The sequence below is a fragment of the Lutra lutra genome, chromosome 6 (assembly GCF_902655055.1).
Source record: "Lutra lutra chromosome 6, mLutLut1.2, whole genome shotgun sequence".
Taxonomy (NCBI): Eukaryota; Metazoa; Chordata; class Mammalia; order Carnivora; family Mustelidae; genus Lutra; species Lutra lutra.
Genome location: NC_062283.1, coordinates 110350641 through 110374048, shown reverse-complemented (window position 1 = coordinate 110374048; position 23408 = coordinate 110350641). Strand labels below are relative to the sequence as shown.

The 23408-nt window shown below is 42.1% G+C and overlaps 1 protein-coding gene across 2 annotated transcripts in view; it reads right to left on the bottom strand.

The window, feature by feature from the left end:
* Window positions 1–10781, bottom strand: part of ZNF292 (zinc finger protein 292) — a 94958-nt gene extending 84177 nt beyond the window's left edge. Inside the window, exons 1-3 of one of the 2 annotated variants that reach the window (XM_047732399.1) lie at window positions 10748–10781; window positions 9142–9600; window positions 8744–8940 (exon numbers count right to left, since the gene is read on the bottom strand). In XM_047732399.1, the coding sequence (XP_047588355.1) occupies window positions 8744–8911 (168 nt within the window). In that variant the 5' untranslated portion in view covers window positions 8912–8940; window positions 9142–9600; window positions 10748–10781. Of the gene's footprint in view, window positions 1–8743; window positions 9020–9141; window positions 9601–10747 lie in introns of those variants that run through there. The other variant, XM_047732400.1, reaches the window with a different exon arrangement.
* Between the last annotated feature and the right edge of the window lie 12627 nt (window positions 10782–23408).

Sequence of the window (23408 nt, the reverse complement as noted above, 5' to 3'; positions counted from 1 at the left end):
GATTACAGAATATAGATTGACAAGAAAAAAGCAGAAGTAGGGCTACAAAGAGGAAAAAATGAAATATGACCTATAAAGTATCTGACATTGCAGTGCGGAATAAAGGGAACTGGGATATGTGTCAGACTGTTAGGCTACAGAAAGAATCCCATTTCCTTGTACCCAAAAGAAGCTGGGTTTGACCACGTGTACCCAAAAGGATCTTGGCAAACATGACAGAAGCAGAGGTTTAAAAAGTAGTTGTGCAACAGAACTTGATCTCCTCTTTCCATGTAAAGAAATCCCAGATTACCTTACTAGATGATAAGAGTGGAGCAGATGAGCCAACCCAACTGAGGAACCTTGGCATCCAACCCACCTGACAACAAGACAAGTGAATGAGACCATCTGGGACCATTCAGCCCCAGACAACCTCCCAGCTGACTGCAAACCATCCAACAGACCCCTAGACTGGAGTACAGTTAATAAAAACAGCTATTCTTCTGGGGCATCTAGCTGGCTCCATTGCTAGAGCAGGTGACTCTTGATCTTGGGGTAGCTGAGTTACAGCCCCACATGAGGGGTAGAGTTTACTTAAAATAAAATAAAACAAACAAAAAACAGCTGTTCTCCTAAAACCACTATGTTTTTGGATAGTTTGTTACACTGCCATAATACAGGAAACTTTAAGAAAAACCAAAGCTGGGGGTGCCTGGAGGGCTCAGTCAGTAGAGCATGTGATTCTCGATCTCAGGGTGCGGAGTTCAACCACCACACTGGGTACGGAGCCTACTTAAAAAACAAACAAACAAACACCTGAAGTTATGACATTCAGCTTTTCTGTCTGTTTCAATGTCCCAAATTTAGAAGGGTGAGTCTTTAAGCAATGTTACTATATATTATCTATACTTAAAAGGACAATTAAAATTCCTTTGTTTGGATCCTAAACCCTTACTCTAGTTCTAATTTATCTTTTCTATCCTATTTTTCAACCCAACCCCTGACATTTTCCTCCAAGATGCCAGTTTGAAGTTGTTTTATTCTTCTGTTTATTCCCACCCTTCCCACTTCTGTTTACTTATCCAAATTCATTAAGGACTCAATATAAATAAGTGTGTTCCTTTCCAGATCAATTTTTACTAAATTAATTTCAAAATGCTTTTAATTTACACTCCACTTACTGTTATTTATCACTAGCTACTTTACTATCTAATACTGTAGTTTAACTGCTAATATATGCATCAAATTTGTAAGGGCTTTGAAGGCAGAGATCTCCATAATTCTCCACAGCTCCCTTAGCATCCCACATGAGGAATTTAATTACGTAATTAAAATAAATTAAGAAAAGGGCAGCTGGGTGGCTCAGTGGGTTAAGAGTCTGCCTTTAGCTCAGGTCATGATCCCAGAGTCCTGGTATTGAGCTTCACATCAGGCTCCCTGCTTGTTGGGGAACTTGCTTCCCCCTCACCCTATGCCCACTGTTCCCCATGCTTGTGCTCTCTCTCTGCCAAATAAATAGAAAATTTTTTAAAATGGATGAATTAAGAAAAAAATACATGTAACTGACTGAATTTTAACACATCTTCTTTGCTAAAAATGTGTATTCACAGACCATAAAGTTTTCGTAATGTAAAGTTAAGGGGAAAAAGATTAACATTTTAATTCTGAGATGCACCGTGCAACTCTCAATGCTAAAAGGAAATAATGAATCAAGAGATTCTCCTGGGAACAATACATAGTTAAAAAGTTATATGGGGTATGTAACAAATGCATGAATAAAAAACAAACTTTCCATTTTATAAATGAGGCTCCTCCTATAGTGACTGGTTAATTTCGTGAACTGGATTTATGTGTGGGAGTTAGAAAAAAAAGGTAAAGTCTCAACTCTGACAGAATTTCAAGGAACATAAAATACAGCAAAAGCTTCATATGGTTAAGAACACATATTTTCAAAAATCTTTGGTCTTGCAGGTTCGTCATATAAAATATTATGAGGGGCAACTGCAGAACACATCTTATCTTCCTCCATTTCAATTTAGGACCAAGAAGTAATTGTCAAGAAGGAGGCAAGCAAAATTTGGCAAAGTTTTCCTTTGCTAAAATTGGTAGAAGAATATTCTGGAAAGTGGAATTTAATATCTCCAATATGCAATCATACTAATTATGAACACTCAAAAAATTATTTCCCCTGAGCATTACCTACACTTTTAAAGTTTAAATGACTTATTACTCCCTCAATACCTAAAGTAATTATCACTAATTAACAAGCAAGCCATCCTTTCTTCCGATTCAAAGTGTCCTAAAAATTAACTTGATATCCTCTAATAATCAAAAGAAAAAACCTAGCTTTAAAAAAAAAAAAAAAACAAACCTAGCGATTTTTTGAGGAAAGTGGGCATTTTTCAAAACCTTTGCCATTATAACAAAGCTAAACAGAACATGCAGATAAAACAATCCACTTGTATCAAACAGATGAAACTAAAATATACTCTGAAATATTTTAATTACATAATTCGAATACTCAGAAGCTCTCCTAACAGTTTTACTTTGATTTTTATTTTTTATTCCAGTAAGGCACCAGTTAATAAAAGCAGTAAGGTCTGGCTCAAATCCTATCTCAGTAAAGCTTTCTCTGATACCCCAGCCAGAAATGCTTACCTCCTACTTTGAACAATTTGTTGAAATTACTATACATAAAATTAACTTATTTCTCTAAATAGCCACCAATAATTAACTGATTAAACACTGCCATAGACTGAAATTATTACAGGTTTTTTAAAAAGATTTTATTCATTTATTTATCTGAGAGAGAGAGAGAGAGAGAGAGAGACAGCACAAGCAGGTGGAGGGGGAAAGGCAGACTCCTCACTGAGCAGAGGGTAGCCTGCTTCTCCCTCTCCCTCTGTCTGCCATTCCCCCTACTTGAGTACTCTCTGACAAATAAATAAAATCTTAAAAAAAAAAAAGGCCACAAATTTACATGAGAAGCTATGGAATGATCTCAAAGATATGTATTTTTTGGTTAATAAAAGCCAGATGCAGTGTACAGTATGTCCTCATCTTTATTTTTTTTTTTAAGATTTTATTTATTTATTTGACAGAGAGATCACAAGTAGGCATAGAGGCAAGCAGAGAGGAAGGGAAGCAGGACTCCGGCTGAGCAGAGAGCCCGATGCGGGGCTTGATTCTAGGACCCCAGTATCACGACCTGAGCAGAAGGCAGAGGCTTTAACCCACTGAGCCACCCAGGTGCCCCATCATCTTAATTTTTTAAAAAAGAGCAAACATGTATTCCTGGAAAGAGGAATAAAAAAACTATTAGGGGACTATCTTTGTTCAGAGTGACAGGAGGTCTGGGATGGGAAGATCAAGTTTTTGTTATATGCCCTTTCTCTGTTTGAATTTATATATATATATAAAAAACAGTACACTACACTTCCTTTTTTAAGATTTTATTTATTTGCCAGGGATGGGGGGGGGCATACAAGCAGGGGGGCAGCAGGCGGATACAGGACTCAATCCCAGGACCCTGGGATCATGACCAGAATGCAAGGCAGACACTCAACCAACAGAGCCACCCAGGCATCCTTACACTACACTTTCAATTTAAAAAAATAGAATAAGGGGTTCCTGGGTGGCTTAGTTGGTTAAGCTACTGCCTTAGGCTTGGGTATGATCCTGGAGTCCCGGGATCAAGTGCCACATCTGGCTCCCAGCTCCATGGGGAGTCTGCTTCTCCCTCTTACTTTCTCCCCTTTCATGCTCTCTCTCTCAAGTAAATAAATAAAATCCTTAAAAAAAACAAGTAAAAAATAGAATAAAAAACTTGTTAATGATACACTGCCTTTTGACACCTCTTCAACTGTCATCTTTATTTAAATCTTATTTTATATACTACAAGAGTCTTCTGTATCTTATGTTCCCTGCTAACACCTTAATCTAGTCTTTGCATTAAATGCTTTCTTAAAAGTACAGAATTTTAATTATATCAAAAGGTCAAATCTGTGCTTTAATCAGGACAATTAAGTATGCTAAATTGCCAACCTCTTACCCCAGTAAAATGGAATTGTTTTAGTAATTGTTTAAGTAATTGCTTGTAATTTCTACTAAGGAAGTAGACATTTTCTTGACCTCTCAAGCTCAGTGTGAATTTAAGTATCGCTGAACAACATTTACCTAGACCTGTTCCGGATTAGCTACATTTCTTAGCTACATACTTATGAAAAGATCATAGCAACTAAAAAAAATCTTACTATACTATTTTTCTTTCTGTTCAGTGCTTCTCAAAAAAACACTGTGGGTATTTAGGCAGAGGAATCCATTTTGGTGGAGTGGGACGGTCCTACTAATCACCTCAGAAAATTTAGTATCCATGGGCCATGGACACTAAATGCCAGTATCACATCCACAGACACTGCAATCACCAAACTGACCCCACATATTTTCAAATGCCCCTGAAGAGAGATCTTCAGGAGAGAAAGTACTAGGCAATTAAGAATCATTGTTTACATGAATTAAAGTATGAAGTATGTGTGTGCATGTAGGCACACATGGAAAATACATATTTCCAAAAATGCAATCCAATCTTTTAAAGATTTTATTTATTTGTCAGAGAGCAAGAGCAAGCATAAGCAGGGACAGCAGCAGGCAGAGCAGGCAGAGGGAGAAGCAGGCTCCCCGCTGAGCAAGGAGCCCCATGCGGGACTGGATCCCAGGACCCTGGGATCATGACTTGAGCCAAAGGCATACGCTTAACCACTGAGCCACCCAGGCGTCCCCAAGTCAATCTTTTAAAACAATTATCAGCCACATGAAGATAAAAGAGCAAAACCAGTTACAACTCATGTATTAATCAACCCAGTCATCTAGCCCTGTGTATAATGCTGTCAACAAATACCATCCCCTAACAAATCATTCTTCAACTATTAAATGGCTTAACTTCTTAAATGAATAATTTTAAAATCCTTTTAGAACAATTATTCTTTTGAAATGCTTCTGTTTAAACTCCCAAATAAATAACCTTCCACTGTACTGCACTGATCTCCTAAATAAAAGATGTAAATCACAGTACACAACGATCAGTGGTTGTCTACCTTCCTTCAGAGACTGTAGACTCTGTGAAGCCAAGGACCATGATCATGATTGGCTGGCCCACAGTGTAGGTATTCAATAACAATGCTGAATGACTGAGTGAACACCGACCCCGTCCAATACAATAAATAGTCCAAGAAGTTCCAATTATAACCAATTTTTATGTAAAGATCCTGACACAAATAAATGTAAGAAATTATTTCTGGTTATCCTGTATTCCTATTCTAAGTTGATTTTTAAAAAACCAATGAAGTAAACTACCTTACCTAGATTAAAGCTAGCTTGTAAAGATTTAAAGAAATTTGAGATTTTTGACAAGCACTCCCTTATGCTCATCCTCTACCACCTTTTCCTCCTCCTACTTAAGCTTTAAGCAAATGTTCAGGTAAACAAGTAAAAGTGGGGCATACTTCCAACACAATATAAAGAACAATACTGTTAACAGTAAGAAAAACTTACTTAATATCTTTTATTTCTATTTTACTTCTCAGAATTAAAGAAATCTATTATATTGTACTTCACTGCAAAAGAAAGGAAATCTACAAACTAGGATGCATAAGCAACTTCTTCTTTTGTAGGTTTCACTGTATTCTCCAGAAACTCATCTTCTGGGGTGCCTGGGTGGCTCAGTGGGTTAAGCCTCTGCCTTCAGCTCAGGTCATGATCCCAGGGTCCTGGGATGGAGCCCCACATCGGGCTCTCTGTTCATCGGGGAGCCTGCTTCCTCCTCTCTCTCTGCCTGCCTCTCTGCCTACTTGTGATCTCTCTCTGTCATATAAACAAATAAAATCTTAAAAAAAAAAAAAGAAAGAAACTCATCTTCTGCTGAGGTAAAACTTCAAAATATAAACTAGTTCATTTTTTAAACTAATTTTTTTAACTAAATCATTTTTAAAAAAACAAATATAACAATAAGGACTGCAAAGCACTAATTGTTAACAGGTATAGAATATTAAATCTGAAGCCCACTAACTCTGACAAATTATCTTTGCCTTTCTGAAGCACGTGAATATCACACTTTTACAGAAAAACTTACAAAGAAAAAGCTAATCTCAAGGTTAGAAACAATTTCCAGGTCCTAGCATTTCAAATACTGTTTTAAATTGCTCCAGGGGCGCCTGGGTGGCTCAGTGGGTTAAGCCGCTGCCTTCGGCTCAGGTCATGATCTCAGGGTCCTGGGATCGAGTCCCGCATCGGGCTCTCTGCTCAGCAGGGAGCCTGCTTCCCTCTCTCTCTCTCTCTCTCTCTCTCTGCCTGCCTCTCCATCTACTTGTGATCTCTCTCTGTCAAATAAATAAATAAAATCTTTGAAAAAAAAAAAAAAAAAAAAAAAAAAAATAAATTGCTCCAATAAATTCTTTAATTGTTAACCACGGTTTGCTCAGTTCCTATCAGCATGTTAAGTAATAATGGCTGGGATACAATTTTAAAGAAACAATTGTTTCAAGTTACTGCCCATTCGACCTAATCACTAAAACAGATTATTAAAAAAAAAAAAAAAAAAAAAAAAGAGCATTTGTTCTAGAGGGGATCAAATATCAGACACATTCTGTAACTTTTCAAGTAATGGAGATTACTTTTAAATGCATTTAAATTATTGTGGCATTTTAGTGCATGAAATATTTCATTATTCTTGAAATCCAGAAACCTAGCATTTGTTTTATTACTGTTTCCTGCAACACTGGTCAATAAAAACTATTTACATGGTATAAAACTAATCATTTAAAACACAGTAAATTCCTTTCATATTGATTAAAAAAACGGTGTTTCATCCATTAAAAATACTTTTTAAAGTGTAAGTTTCTGATATTGCATACACTCAAAAAAAAGTCCAACCTGCATGAGATTCCTTTTTCCAGAATTATTAATCAGGCTTATAAATATTGCTGGCTAAGAGTATTTACGGTAATTAGCTATAAACCCATCAGTGGATACTGCTACTTAAAAAGTACCTTTCAGCAAAGCTAGACTTTAATACTTTTCACTGGCTAAAGCAGACTTTACTTATAACAGAAACACTTCCTTTTATGGGTACTTTAAGTATTCTCTCACAACTAAAATAAATATATCTAAAGACCAATTAACAATGAGTTGGCACTCCCAGGGTAGGTCAAAATGGCAAATTTCAACAATTCTTTAAAACAAGGATTCAAAAGAATGATGGAATCTCTAATTTTGCCACAGGTATTCATCAGACCTTTATTACCTTAAGTGGGGAGCTCTTGACACTGCACAGACACCTAAACAAGTCACCACTTGATCTCACAAAGTTTTTTTTTCTTTTTTTAAGATATGAAGTACTACCAAATAATTAGTGACAATAACGTGCATACATTAGTGGAAAATTTTTTTCTATGGGTTCAAGTATCCCTATCTTCTACAGGAAAGATTTCTGAAGACTACAAATTAAATGAAAATGTAATCTTTTCGGAGATTCCAAAATAGTCCACCCATTGTTCGGCCTTGGGCTCAGTATCATTCCAAAACAACTTCTCTATAACGATACATTGACAAGTTAACTCTAAATGTGATCTGTATAAATTGGTCTGTTTCCTCCTAGAGAAGACAATCTAACCAAAATCTTCACCACAGCCAGCAGCAGCTCCTTGAAATTTCAAACGTAACTGGAGGGTTTGTAATCAGGGCCAAATGTAGACCCAAACTCTGCGATTTCTATCGAGCAAACGTGCTTTTAACGTTCTAAATCCTGGTTAGAACGCAGTTACTGGAAAGCAGTGTCCTTGTTCAAGAAAGGGAAGGAAAGGACTGAAACCGACCTGAGCACAGGTCCACAAGAACCTCAATCCTCTTTTAAACCAGGAGGCCAAATAGGGAAGGCTCCAAGTAATAGAGGCGGTGGGGAGATGGGGGAGGAAAGGCAGAGGAAACCGTACTCCTCGAAGGGTGAAAGCAAAAAAGAGAAGCAGACTCTGGAAAGCCGCCCCACAGGATACAGGGAGAGCTCCTCTCCTCTACGGAGGAGAGCAACCTTTACCATGGAAGCGGTGCACCAGGCAAGCAAAGACAGGAAGGGACAACCTCTGCGCCCCCACCGCGGAACATCGCAGCCAGCTAGAAGGGGTCGGTGAGAACGGTTCCACGGAACATCAACAAAGGCCCCTTCAGTCCTACGGCGAAACTCGAACAACAAAGGCCGGGAGACAGCGAGGACCGGGCCGGGGGCGGGACGGATGAAAGCAGGGGGAAGCAAAGGAATCAAACCAGTGGGGGCGGAGGCCCGTCGGAGTGGGAAACCAGAGGCGCAGAGGCGGGGGGCGCGGTAATCCCCAGTGCACAATAAGAGGAGGAGGAAAAAGAGGACCTGGCCTCCATTCCTCCTTTACCCTATCCCTGCGGCAGAGAGGACTCCGGTCCTTGGCCGTCTACATCTCCTTGGCCTCGGGGACCAAGCAGTCCCGAGTTGGGGGAAGGAAAGGGGAGGGGGATTTTCCGCCCTGACCACAACTCCCTTCCCCCAGTCGGGAGCTACCAACAACAACCGCCACAACGGCAGCCACACAAAGGCGCCTTCCTCATACTCCCCGCTCCCGCCTGGGCGGCGGCGCCAACGATGGCAAAGAAGAGACGACCACCGCTCAGCCCCCAGGCGCTCGCTCGCCCTCTTCCCCCTCTAGCTGGGGAAAAGGGGGAGGGGACCCCCAGGCGCCCTCACCTGGCACAGATGCTGACAGTACTCCGTGGCCGCTTCCACGGCCGGCACGCGGCTCTCCCGCAGCTGTCGCTCCAGCTCCTGGAGCCGCTCGCCCAGGCGCTGCAGCTCCGCGACGCAGCCACCTCCGCCGCGACTCAACCTCTCCTGCTCGGCCTCTTCGTCCGCCATCTTCACACCCCGCTCCGTCGCGTACGCACCTGGGTCACGTGATAACACAATGCCACGTTCGGCGGGGTCACGTGCCGGGCGCGCTCGCACGCCGCCGAGCACGTACAAAGGGCCCGGTGGGGAGGATGGGGGAGCGGAGAGAGTGGCGCTAGGGAGCCCGAGGGAGGTGAAGGGAAGGGGAAAGGAAGAGGGCGGGGTTGGGGCGGTGCGGAAAACCGCGGTTTACTTACCCCGAGCGGGAAGCGGGCTGCAGCGGCCGAAAGGGGCGGGCCGGTGTAAGCCTGCTCTCGGTCACGTGGGCCCCGCGACTGGGGGTGGGGGTAAGCCTGGGGAGCGGCTTCCTTTTCGAGTGTCCCGATTCCGGCGTAGCTTTCCCCAATCCCCGAAGTCTTCTGCGGACATTTGCCCCAGTTCCCCAAGAAGATAGGTGAGAGAAAGCTCTGGGTCGGCTGGGGCAATGGCTACACATGCGGCTGGCCTATAGGCAAGCCAAAACAGGGGAAAAGGGAGAAGGTAAAACCTACCCATGAACCGCAAGCGTGAGAGCCAAAGCGGTACTATGAGCTGTCAAAATTGTCTCTGACTTCTCACCAGGCGGGGGAGGAGGGATCTAGTTCCTGAGGTACCAGATATCTCACTGGGCTCTGCTCTTCAGCCCCAAGAACGCCTCTCCCATGGAAACACAATCTCTAGGGGGTGGAGGCAACAAAGAAAAATAACAATTGGATCAGAGCAGGATGAGGTTCAAATCCTCAGTCTGGAAAACGGAGCGAACTCGTGAAAAACATAGCTTAAAAGATTTCGCTTTATGAAATTGTGGACGATATAACCAGATGATTTTTAAACCACGAAAACATTTCTAAAATAAGTGACAGCCAACGAATCTGTTTCACTTTTATTGAAGACTTTTCTCCTACACACTACAGAAATCACCATCACTGAAAACACTCTATATGAAAGCTCTTGAAAGTAGGTCAAGAAAAAAAAAAAATAAGAACTCCATTAAAATGATAACGGAGGAGGGAAAATTGATGCTAAAATAAAAGAACAAGGTTACCGAGAATTATAAATTCAACAGCATTTTTTTCCTGGTGCTGCAAATAGAGATGGCATTCTCAACCGTATTTTATTTGGTTACCTGAAAGGAATGAATAGGTGACACTTGAACAAAACAGAAGAGGTACAACAAAAAGTCACGTCCTTAATCCTAATGCTCAGCATAATAAAATGAATATTTTGTTAGTAGTAGAAAATTAGACAAGATGCTTATCTTTCTTAAAACTACAAAAATTCAGAAACTATACTGATAAGGCACCTACCTAGTCTTTTCACTATCATTCAAAGTGATATTTTTCTAGTACAAGAATTTAAAATAAGAATTCCTATTGTGTGCAGCATCCTCTTTCAGAGATTTCTAGCAGCTACCGAAAATATTCTAGATAGTATGTTGTCCAGAATAATGTTTTGTAATGCATCAGTGGTAGTTACATCTGTTAAGTACCAATGTATAAGATGAGCGGGCACAACTGAACCCCTTATGAAAAAAAGCATCAGCTAAAATACTAGTACTACATAGTGTATTGATACTACATATTAACAAGACAAGTTCTCCAAATGTGTACTTATGGAAGAGTCTAGGGAATGGGGATATATTTTAAAGTATCACTGATAGCTGAAAAAGCAACAATTAAGACACCTAACAGATTTTAATATTTGCAGCTCACTTTCCCAAGTGAAGTATTTTAGACATCCAAAACCAGGTTTCTCAATTTATGTTATTTTAGGATGACAGTGCAAATATATAAAGTGAGAAATATGAAATTTAGCCAAATGTACCTGTAAATCCAAAGATAGATATGAAAAGGTTAGCACGGCATATTTTCACTTCAAAGAATAATGGTTTGCACCACACCTAATCTACAGAAAGAAAGAAAAACAGTGCAAAGAAAGGAAAATACATGAAAAGAAAAATATATCCAAATACGGATTTTAAAAAATACCCTGAGAATGTAGGTCATTCCCTCCTCCCGCTCAGGATAGCCCTAAAACCAAGAGACTTGATTAGCAAATCGATTCTGAGCACTATAAAGGTTTTGCAAATGTCCCTCAGTGGGAATTACTAAGTCCTTCACTTTTATCTGTTATCTTTGAGCTCTACCTCCCCATTCCTCTGTTTTAGAGCCTACAGAAAATGGAAGGACTAGTAGTAAAATCATCATTTACTGAGTATTTATGTACATGCACTGCTTGGTTTGGGAACATCAAAGGTGAATAAACACTATTCCTGCCTTGGAGAAGCTTAGAGTTGTGATGAAGAGTCACCTGCAAAGGCATTATTTACAACATAATAAGTGTTCTATTATGAAAATGTGTGTAGATTCAATTCAAACACAAGAGTCTGAGGTGCTGAGTAGAATGTCTACAGAATCTCAACAAAGTATAGGTTTTTAATGAAATGAGAGGGATTGGAAATACTCTCCCTTATGAGGTCAACATTGTCTTGGAGATACCAGAAATCTCATTCTTATCCATAGAAAACATGTATCCACAAGTACGCCACTTGTTTCTACCTAAGTCCATTTGTCCTTAAATACCAAACTGTCAGTTCATGAGAATCGTTACACACACACACATACACAGACACACACACCCCTACTTACTGAGACGTTCCTGGGGAAATTGGAGGCCTGTTCCATCGAGAAATAAGAATAAACCCCGGGGCCAAGATAATCCGCCTCTCTGGGGAACTCAGTGTCAGCGCAGCTAATGCCCATGCCCATTTTGGACACAGCGCAACTGTTATAATCATATGGACTTTCACTCCCAAGAGGCTCTATTTCACAGTAAATCTGAGAGACAGGAATAGACCCCTATCCCACTCCTGCGATCAATAAAGCTGGGGAAAACTTTAGGGGACAGATACGTTTGCGTCCAGGCCACCTGTGCCTGCCTGCTTTGCGAGTAGCCCTGCCTGCCCCGGCCTGCATCTCGCCAGTGCACATTTTTTCACTAGAATTCTTGAAATAGCAGGGCCCAGCGGCAGGAAGGGAGCTGGGTTGTGCCTGCTAACAGAGCCAGAGGGCCTGCCAGGGATGCAGGGAGCGCGATGTTTGCAGAAAACGGATCGCTGAGGGGTGAGGCCCGGCAGGTCCTTCCAACCCCGGGCGCAGAGAACCACCGTAGCCGGACCCCCACCCCAACACGGAGGGAGAGAGCGCAACGCAGAGCGCAAGGCAACAAGGTGGCAGAGACAGCGCGCTGCTCTCGAGCGGCTGTTTCTCCCTTCCCGACTCTCTCTGTGGTCACCCGCGGCTGAGAAGGTCCAGAGGACTAGAGCCGGACTAAATCTCTCTCGGCTCCGCTAACCCTGTATGCGGGTCTTCAGTGGGCGGAGGCTACACTTGGCTCCCCGGACCGTGGCCCATCTCGCTCGCTAGCCCGGCAGCCGCGGGAGTGCTTGCGTCCTCGGTGGCGGGGTCGCCGCCGCTGGCGCGCTAACAACGAAGCACTGGCCAAGGTGGTTTTCCCACCTAGCGCTGCGGATCAAGTCCACAGAGCGGTTGTGTCTCCTGGCCCAGGAGCAGCGGCCGCCGCGGAACTCCGGGCCTAGAAATGCTGGAGCTTCGACAGGGCGCGGCGGGGCGCTGGGCCTCTGGAAACCGACCGGGAAAGGATGCTCCTGTCTGTCCTGACGAGGTCGCGATGCGGGCACGGCTGCTTGGTCTCTGGCAGCTCAGCCTGCTCTTTTCCAAAGGGCTGGGCCGCCGGCCCCAGACAGGCCACCTCCTGGAACTCAGAAGGGACGACTGGAGTCCGTCTGGGTTTCGGTCCAGTAGAAAGTATCCCCAGAGTCTGGGAACCACTGCCGTGCCCACAGACACAAAGAAGGAGCATGGGTTTAAGGCTCTGTTGGCATCGGTTAAAAACATACCACACTTTGACAAGGAAGACATTTTTCTTGAGAGGAACAGGGAGGGGAGTCAAGTAAGATGTTGAAAACACAAGACAGGTGCTGTTGCACTTGCCGGAAATGATTCCAAATGCACCGGGTCACCGCCCACATTTAGGAGGATTAATTTTAGTCCTTGAGTTTTCCCAGAAAGAAGATGGACAGGTAATTAAGTGAGGGGGGACATTTTTATTGCCTATTTGGATAATTTTTTTCTTTTCACAGGAAGAAAAGCCACGTGTGAATGAGAAAAAGGAACAACACCTTAAGGAAATGCCTTTTTTTTTTTTTTTTTAAAGATTTCGCTTATTTGACCGAAATAGAGAGCACAAGTAGGCGGAGTGGCAGGCAGAGGGAGGGAGAAGCCGGCTCTCCATGGAGCACGGAGCCGCAGGTGGGGCTGGATCCCAGGACCCTGGGATCACCATCACAGTGGAAGACAGCCCCCCAACTGACTGAGCCATCCAGGTGTCCCAGGAAATGCTTTATAATACAGCCTCAATTATTCAAACTTATAAATCAACCAAGATGAAAATAATCACTAAATAGAGCAAAATTTGGAAGCACGAAAGTAGTATGCATCATTTCTGCAGAGAATCCTAGAGTTAGTTCACAGTATCTCTCCAAAGAAGCAAAGAGAGAAATGTAGAAAGTGCCTTTCTTTTCTTATATTTCTGTTTTAATCACTGTATCTCATTGACCTCATTGGAAATCCAGCAGAGAGTATTACTTTTGTAGCACGAAGGATCAGAAAAGTTTTCCCTTCTTCCCTTCTAGGTTCTAGTGATTAAATCATTATAAGACAGATTAACAGGAGAAAACAAAGTTCAATAACATGTATACAGACCCAGGAAAACTGTAAGCCAGGTATGGTTTTTATGCTGTCATGCAGATCTAAGTCCTGGTCTCTTCTGTTGATAGGAGTTTCTAGAGATCAAATCCTCCGCTTCTTCCAGACACAGTGAAGGAGGGAGACACCCTTATAAATGGAGATTTCCCTTATAAATATAAATGTGTCTTACAAAAGAGTAATTCTACTCAGTTCTCAGAGCTTAACTGTGTCTGCTATTTCTTAAAAATAACCAGTTTAAGGGGTGCCTGGGTGGCTCAGTGGGTTGGGCCTCTGCCTTCAGCTGTGTTCGTGATCCCGGGGTCCTGGAATCGAGTCCAGAGTCGGGCTCTCTGCTCGGCGGGGGGCCTGCTTTCCCTCTCTCTGCCTGCCTCTCTGCCTACTTGTGATCTCTCTCTGTCAAATAAATGAATAGAATCTTAAAAAAAAAAAAAAACAAACAAACAAACAAAAAACAGTTTAAAATAATCCAGACTAAGAGACACATTTTTTGGGTAACAAATTCTGCTGCCCTTTAGTCCCGCCTTTGAAACCTTAAATAAAAAATTTCACAATCAAGAAGCTTGAGTTGCTCCATCTCACTGAAGCTGTCTCTTAATCCTGACAATTGCTCTGTTCAGTTAAGCACTCGGGTCTCCTTTCAGAAGGCAGTCTAGATGGGATCCCAAAGTTAGGCTGTATTGTGAAAACAATCAGATAATTAACAAGAACCATTTCTGTGGAAACAAAAGAAAAGCAAAAGTTGATGATTGGAGCACATAATAAATCAGTTTCTGAGCCCAGGGGACAGCCAGTCAAGATTTTTAGTTGTCAGGGTTGAAGCACCTTCAGATGGAGCGAGGGGAGGCAATGACAATCTGAGAGATTTTTGTGGTTTGCAGTTTGAATGCCTCAGATTATATCATCTGTGTACCAATAAGCTTCCTGAGAAGACCATATAACAACAAGTGTGAAAAAGATTGTCTAAATATGAGCTGTTGTGGCGATTTCTCTGAATTTTCTGAAAGATTGATTTATTTGAGGGATGCCTGGGTGGCTCAGATGGTTAAGCATTTGCCTTCAGCTCAGGTCATAATCGGGGAGTCTTGCGATCAAGTCCTGCATCAGGCTCTCTGCTCAGCGGGGAGCCTGCTTCTCCCTCTCTCTCTGCCTACTGGTCTGCCTACTTGTGCTCTCTCTCTCTTTCTCTATCAAATAAATAAAATCTTTTTAAATTTTATTAAATTTACTAAATTTAAATTTTAAGTTTTTAGATTTGAGAGAGAGAATATGGGGACAGGGATGAGGAAGAGCTGTGGGAGAGGGAGAGAGAAAGTCAAGCTGACCCCGAGCCGATCATGGAGCCCAACTTCGGGCTGGATCTCATGACCCTGAGCTCATGACCTGAGCTGAACTCAAGAGTCAGACACTTAAAGGACTGAGCCCCCCAAGCGCCCCAATTTCTCTGAAATTTTTATCAAGTGTCTAGCTTCAGTTTGCAGGGCTTCAAAGTGAAGGACAGTTTTATTTCTCAGTGATTGCCAAATCAAAGGATAGGAGAAAAATTGGAAAAGTTACTTTGGAGATTGTCACCAGATGAAGAAACTAGAAGAATTTAGGATCCATCCAATTTACAGGAAATACCAAGACCTCAAAGACAATTAACATGACTGGAGTTAACAGGATTAAAATCTGGTGTCTATGCACTATAATTTCTATTGAGGCTTAATTCTTTCTTTCTGCAATCAATATTTTATCTTATTTGAAAATGATTTAGATATTCAATAAATATCTCATCTTTTATTTTAACTTAGCAAAACTAAAGTTTCAAATTACCAGAGATCTGGGAAATTTTTCTAAGGACACATACTTTAAAATATAATAGCTGTTAAAAAGTTTATCTATAGGGCTCCTGGGTGGCTCAGTGGGTTAAGCCTCTGCCTTCGGCTCAGGTCATGATCTCAGAGTCTTGGGATCAAGTCCTACATTGGGCTCTCTGCTCAGCAGGGGGCCTGCTTCCTCCTCTCTCTCTGCCTGCCTCTCTGCCTACCTGTGATCTCTCTCTGTCAAATAAATAAAATCTTTAAAAAAAAAAGTTTATCTATAACTTACATCTTATCCCAGTTATGTCTATCTAAATCATTTGTTCCCAACAATTGTTTAGAAGAATTTGTTTTTAAGCCAATTAAACAAGCTCTCCTGCAAATTAATTTTAGCAACAAACATATCCCATATCTATTAACATGTGTTTACATGCATAGATACACATAAACATACAGACAGACTCAAGGAAATCTTAAAGCTTTGTTTTAAAATATTAGCTATGAGGGATGTCTGGGTGGCTCAGCTGGTTAAATATCTGACTCTTGGTTTCAGCTCAGGTCATGATCTCAGGGTTGTGAGATCCAGCTTGCATTGGTGCCCAACCTTAGCGTGGCATCTTCTTGAGATTCTCTTTCTCCCTTTCACTCTGCCCCTCCCCCTGCTCATGCTCTTTCTCTCTTTCTTAAATAAATACATAAATACATAAATAAAATCTTAAAAAAATAAAGTAAAATAAAACCTTAGCTATGAGATGGGCATAATAGTGCAAAACTTACTGGTTTATAAAAGAGAAGTTGGATCCAAGCTGTGTTTCTGGCAAATGGAATAAATTAAGTTTACCTCCTTAGATGGCTAAATCTTTTTCTACTAATATTTGTGAAGAATCCATTTAAGATTTTTTATTAGCCTACTTTCGGGGCACCTGGGTAGCTCAGTGGGTTAGGCCGCTGCCTTCGGCTCAGGTCATGATCTCGGAGTCCTGGGATCGAGCCCCGCATCGGGCTCTCTGCTCAGCGGGGAGCCTGCTTCCTCCTCTCTCTCTGCCTGCCTCTCTGCCTGCTTGTGATCTCTCTGTCAAATAAATAAATAAAATCTTTAAAAAAAAAAAAAGATTTTTTATTAGCCTACTTTCTAAATACCTACCCCCTTTGTATTTCTTCTGATGAGAAACTTCTCCCTAAAGTTTGTATTTCAAAAAATGGCTCTTAGTTACCAGAGAAGATGGGAGTAGAAAATCTATATCATGGGCGCCTGGGTGGCTCAGTGGGTTAAGCCTCTGCCTTTGGCTCAGGTCATGATCTCAGGGTCCTGGGATGGAGACCCTGCAGGGAGCCTGCTTCCCCCTCTTTCTCTGCCTGCCTTTCTGCTTAGTTGTGATCTCTCTCTCTGTCAAATAAATAAATAAAATCTTAAAAAAAAAAGGAAGAAAGAAAGAAAGAAAGAAAATCTGCATCACAAAGACACAGAGAAATTATCCAGTTTTCCTTCAAGATGGTGAGAGAGGGAAACTGAAGAGATGCAAAGGAAAACAGCTGCTTTTTTTTTTTCCCTTTGCTACTTTTCCTGCTTCTATTCTTGCTAGAACCTGCACCCCTGCCTTAATGTATGTCCTCCTTATAAAGGTCAAGGAGTTAATGATTTTTTTTTTTTTTGAGACTTCCAGCATAATAGATAACATCTAAAGAGTCATGAGGCAAGGTTATCAAGTACATTTTCCAAGACCACTGACTACAGACACCCTGACACCAAGACCCCTGGCTATAGGGTGTAAGTAACTTATGGAGTACTGCTGAACCCTTGTCCTTGTTTGACCAGTTCCTGAATGCCCGAGAAGATACATACACCAGATGACCGTCCTCAGTAAAAACACCAGACCCCAAGCTTAAACAAGACTCATTCTCTTTTTCCTTTCTGAGTCTCCCAGCCTCTCCATCTATATCTGCTCTTTCTTCGTATATCATCAGTAAACTCTAGTCTCACTTCCTACTGGCTCAAATTCTATTTCTATCCTGCATATAGCCAAAGACCCCTCTGGCTGGTCCTTCCGGACCGCTCCTGGGTCCTCAGACCTGGCAAGGCCTCACAGTAGGAGCTTTAGGGTATATTTGCCTCTTAGCAGAGGTTTAAATTAATCCTACCTTGTTTTGTTTTGGTTAATTAAGCTCTTTGCCAAATGTGGAGGTTGAACTAATGACCCCAAGGTCAGGAGTTACACACTCTACCAACAAGCCAGGCTCCCCTATGGTAGTTACTATTTAAATGTTTTCCTTTCCCTAAGGGCATGACGTTTGTGTTTCCAATGTCCTGATCTTTTACAATACCTATAAGTATTTTGAGATGAGTAGGGAGTTTGGAGATTGGTGAGAATAGTAAGCTTTGAATTGCTTCTAGAGCCACATTTCTGGCTTCGTAGAGATTTGCACGATAAAGACAGTTGTTTCAAATTCCTTAAAGAACTGGATTGCAGCCTGAATATCAAGGGGCTGACCTACCCATCCAATTAAATTATCTTCAATTTGTTTCTTTATATCAGGAAGACTTCCATTACAAATAAAATGGGAATTTTTAAAAATGTCTTTGTTTTAGAACTTCAGGGCTTAATGTTTTATGTCTTTAAAAAGTCTGTATACAGTATTTAACAAAGGCCTTTGGATGCTCTTCTTTCCAAACCATAACTCAACCTTAGACCAATTCACTTTAGGGAGAAAGTCTCTGAGACTGTTTCTATCAAGCCTCTACCAGCTTCCAGCTGAGCTATTTCCTGGTCATTTGGAGGACTGCCTGGAAGAGATTCTGGTCATCTGTTTCCTTTGGGGGTGAGGGGAGGAAGTTCCCCCAGGAGGCCATCTGGCTTGTCTGATAACTATTGTATAATCTTGGGAGGGAAGAACACCCCTTAACAGCCAATCTAGGTCTCTCTAAGTGGGCTTGTGAATGACCACTAATCTTTCCAATTCCCTTCTAAATTTGGTGGGGTCTTCTGAAAGGGCTTTATAATTTAGAAGACCTGCGCTGTCCAGGGGATATGAATTTTTTGCAGTGGAGGTCCAGGATACATCCACAAAGAACATTGTATAGGAAGGGTTGAAGTTGGCACCGTGTGATTACAGAGCCCTGGAAAGTAGGAGGAATTGTAAGAAACAGCAGAGTGAGCTCTACCCTAGTCTAAGGTGCTTCTGCTAAATTCACTTCCTGACTTTTAATGTTTACATGAGTAACCTGTATACCCCGGGGGTGGAAATCAGACGAGAGTGCCGTCTATAAATCTTGTAGAAAAAGGTAAGTCAAAGCAGGCAGCTGCAGGGGTGGTGGGGGGCGGGGTGCCTGGGTGGCTCAATTGGTTAAGCATCTGCCTTCGGCTCAGGTCATGATTTCAAGGTCCTTGGATCAGGGTCTTAGGATGGAGCGGTGGCGTTGGGCTCCCTGCTCAAGTTCTCTCTCTCAAATACATAAATAAGTAAAATCTTTTTAAAAAAGATTTTATTTGTTCATTTGACAGACAGAGATCACAAGTAGGCAGAGAGAGAGAGAGAGAGTTGGGGAAGCAGGCCCCACCCTGAGCAGAGAGCCTGATGCAGGGCTCAATCCTGAGATCATGACCTTAGCTGAAGGCAGAGGCTTAACCCACTTGAGCCACCCAGGCACCCCTAAATAAATAAAATCTTAAAAACAAATAAACAAAAACAGGAAGCTGGGTATTTAAAGGATTTTCTGGGGCAATTGGAGAAGTTTGGGTGTGTAAGGGACTTTGCTGGGATAATGAGGCTGGATTGTGAAATGGGGGTTAAGGCAGGGGGCCAGAGATATTAAAGATCTTCTGGAGGGTCTGGGACAAGGAGGTGGGGATAAAGGAGAGTATGAGAGACTGGAGAAGGGAAATTTACGTTAGATGAGGACTCTACTTTTTGTACTATGTTTAATTTCTATTCTTCCAACTTATTAAGGGAGTTGGTCCCTAAGGCTAGCCATCATCCTTTGTATTTACTTTTCAATTTGGTCTTTCCAATAAGACAATTGTTTAGGATAAAAGCTCTTTGAAAAAAAAAATTAGATACAGAAATTTGTCCAGTGCAAAGGATCCATCGTCTAACCATTGATGAGTAGGAACTTATTTTAATCTTAATAATGACTCAAACCAACAAGGCTTTTTATGCCTTAACCACAGACACAAGAGGTGTCCACAAGGGAGAACACACAAGATGCAGCACCCACAAAATTAAAAAAGCTCACTCCCAGCAGTAGCCTCAGAAGTCAGACTTCACTGGCACAGGTGGTAAGAACGGTGTAGAGCTGTGTATCCAGTTTCCCATGAGAATGTGAGATGCCTCCGGTCACAGACCCGCTAATCTGTGACACTGGGCAGGCGCTATTGGAATGGGCCTTTTCCAGCACTCTCAAAACAACAGAGGTTGAAACAACAAAGGTCCCTTATGAAACCGGACCCCTTATAACAAACTCTCCTGAGAACTGGCACTGTTGGACAAACAGAACGCGGTTGCCAATTGCAAGCCAGGCTGTTACCTATGCTTCTGACCCACTGGCTATAAATCAGAGGTTCCCATGACTCCCTCTCTTTTTGGATCTTCAGCCTACTGGAATGTCTGTTAAATGTACACCAGTATGTGCATACTGCCAGCTTTTTGTCAGAGGTCCCAGAATCTCTCAGCTGCTGATCACCTAAAACAATCAGTGACTGGCTGATGAAGGTCCCACCCCACTTGCTAAAACTCTACGGGTGGAAAAGTTTTCCCTTCTTACCATCCAGGTTCCTGGCTGGCCTCATCACTAAATTGATATAAAACAGATAAACAGGAGAAAAATGAAGTTTAATAACATGTGTATGAAGGGGTTCAGGACAGGCCCCTCACCGAATGTGCCGCTTTGGCCTGTGGGTCATTTTGAGCTGAAAGCACCTGAGAACTTGTGGGCTCAAGTGAAATTTTGTTCCTCCCTTAGCCACACAGAAGAATCTAAACTAGGGGCCTTTCAGACTAAAAATTATTAGCAGGTGTAAATTTTATCTGAGTGACCTATCTGTATGGTAGGGCAAACATCTAATTACCAAGCATCTGCTCTTCTGAGCACCCTGAGAAGTTCATTCCTCTTCTCTGAAATCCCAGACCCCCTACTCCCTCTACTTAGTTCTGAATGACATATATGCCTCATTTTACCTGACTGTCTTTGGAATTTCCTTGTCTATGTGAATTCCCTCCATGGACACCTATTAAATTTGATTTTCTCCCATGAATCTGTCTTATGCCAATTTGGATCTTAGTCCAGTTAGAAGGACATTTGAGGGGATAATGTGGGGCGACCTGATTGGGTGGAGACTTGTGGCACAGGTGGTGAAAGACTGTACCAAGGCAGAACTAATGATTTGGAAAGTTTTTTGTTTTGTTTTAATTTTTAAAAGATTTTATGTATTTGTCAGGGAGAGAGAGAGAGAGAGACCGAGAGCGTAAGCAGGGGGAGTGGCAGGCAGAATGAGAGGGAGAAGGGGGCTCCCTGCTGAGCAGGGCTCATCCCAGGACTCTGGCATCATGACCTGAGCCAAAGGCAGACTCTTATCCCACTGAGCCTCCCAGGTGCCAAAGGAGGCGGAAGGGTTGAATACACTTCAGAAGAGCGGCCAGCAGGACAGCAAAGGAGAGACTGTCTGCCAGGAGGCAGTGGTGAGAGGCTGTAGTGAAGGGGGGAAGGTGAGGAGGTATGGAACATATGGAATTTTTCTTTTTTGGTTCCTGTGCTGGGTTGTAAGTTGCCCACTGGTCAGCTAGGGGCTATGGCTATTTCAAGGTGGGTTGGCTAATGAACCTGTTTGCATTCAGCCCCATGGTTGCTATGGGCCCTTTTATCTCCATCAGGTTTCCATTGTTCAACCCTGTTGCCTAAAAGTGGCCTCTACAGAGAAGAATTCTTGCTTCCTCATATAGACTTCCTGTATACATGGAAGAGACCCTGGAGAAAGTAACCCCCAAATGGCCAAAGCCATCAAAGCCCCTTAAATGGGGTGCCTGGGTGGCTCAGTGGGTTAAGCCTCTGCCTTCGGCTCAGGTCATGATCGCAGGGTCCTGCGATGGAGCCCCACATCGGGCTCTCTGCTCAGCAGGGAGCCTGCTTCCCCGTCTCTCTCTGCCTGCCTGTCTGCCTACTTGTGATCTCTGTCTGTCAAATAAATAAATAAATAAAATCTTTAAAAAAAAAAAGCCCCTTTAATATCATCTTCAGCTAAAGACAAAAGAAGATGTTGGGGGCGGCAGTTAAGGGAGATTACAGGGAAAAGCACACCAAACCAGGGTATGGTTGTAATGCAGATTTCAGTCTTGTTTTCTCTATTGATAAAAGTTTCTAGAGACTGAGTCATTCCCCTCTTCTTGGCACAGAGAGGGAGACACCCTTAGAAACAGAGATTTCCCTCATCAATATAAATGTCTTTTAAAAAGAGTAACTTCTCAGGTTTCAGAACTTGACCTGTGTCTGCTGTTTCTTAATCAGTTTATAATAATAACCAGTTTAAAATAATCCTCATGCTGACTCTCTCTCTCTCTTTTTTTTATGATTTTATTTATTTATTTGACAGAGAGAGAGAGAGAGAGTATGAGAGGGAGCACAAGCAGGGAGAGTGGAAGGAGAAGCAGGATTCCAGTGGAGCAGGGAGCCCAACATAGGCCTCGATCACAGTACTCTGCAGTCATGAACTGAGCCAAAGGCAGACACTTAATAACTGAGCCATCCAGTGCCCACTTATGCTGACTCTTAACTCTAGGGAACAAACAGGGTTGCTGGAGGGGAGGTGGGTGGAGGGATGGGGTAACTGGGTGATGGGCATTAAAGAGGACATGAGATGTGATGAGCACTGGGTGTTATATGCAACTGAAGAATTATTGAACTCAACATCTGAAACTAATGATGTACTGCATGTTGGCTAATTGAATTTAAATTAAAATAAACCTCATGCTAAAGAGACACATTTTAGGGTGGTAAATTCTGCTCCCTTTAGGCATCTGGATTTTTTTAATGCTTTCTTTTACTGAAACAAAATAGATGTACAATGTTATATTACTTTTATGTATGTAAAATATCGATTAAACTATTGTATACATTATGCAATGCTCATCCCAATAAGTATGGTCACCATGTGTCACCATACAATGCGATCACAATTTTATAGACTATATTTTTTCCTTATGCTGAACTTTTCGTCACCATGACTTATTTATTTTATAACTAGAAGCTTGTATCTCCTAATGGCCTTCAGCTATTTCACCCATAATCATCTGTTTTTTTTAAAATAGGCCTGCCAAAGTGGGACGAACTTGGAAATGCACAGGTCTCTTCCCGTTTTAGGGCATCAATTTTAAAAAGGTTTGCTTTAAGAAGTTTTGTTGAGGGGCGCCTGGGTGGCTCAGTGGGTTAAAGCCTCTGCCTTCGGCTCAGGTCATGATCTCAGCAGGGAGCCTGCTTCCCCCCCCCCCGCCCCGCCCATCTCTACCTGCCTCTGCCTACTTGTGATCTCTCTCTCTCTGTCAAATAAATAAATAAATAAAATCTTTAAAAAAAAAAAGTTTTGTTGATGTCTGTGACTCTTACATATTCTTCAATAAAACAATAACAATCATTCAACTAATATCACTGGAGTATATAGTATTCTATTCATGTACTGGGTAGAATCAGTCCCACTAAGCACTTACCCTCTCTCATATCTTTACAAAAGTGTTCTCTTTCTATTTCTTTCCCCACATCCCCATCCTCTTGAGCTCCTGTGTTGAAGCCTTCCTTGGTCTGCTTGTGTGGAGGGAAGTCTAGGTATAACGTCATCATTAGAGTACATTTGACTCCTTTGTTCTGCCTTCCCTTACCTACCCTTTCCATACAGAAATAACAGCTCTTCAAAT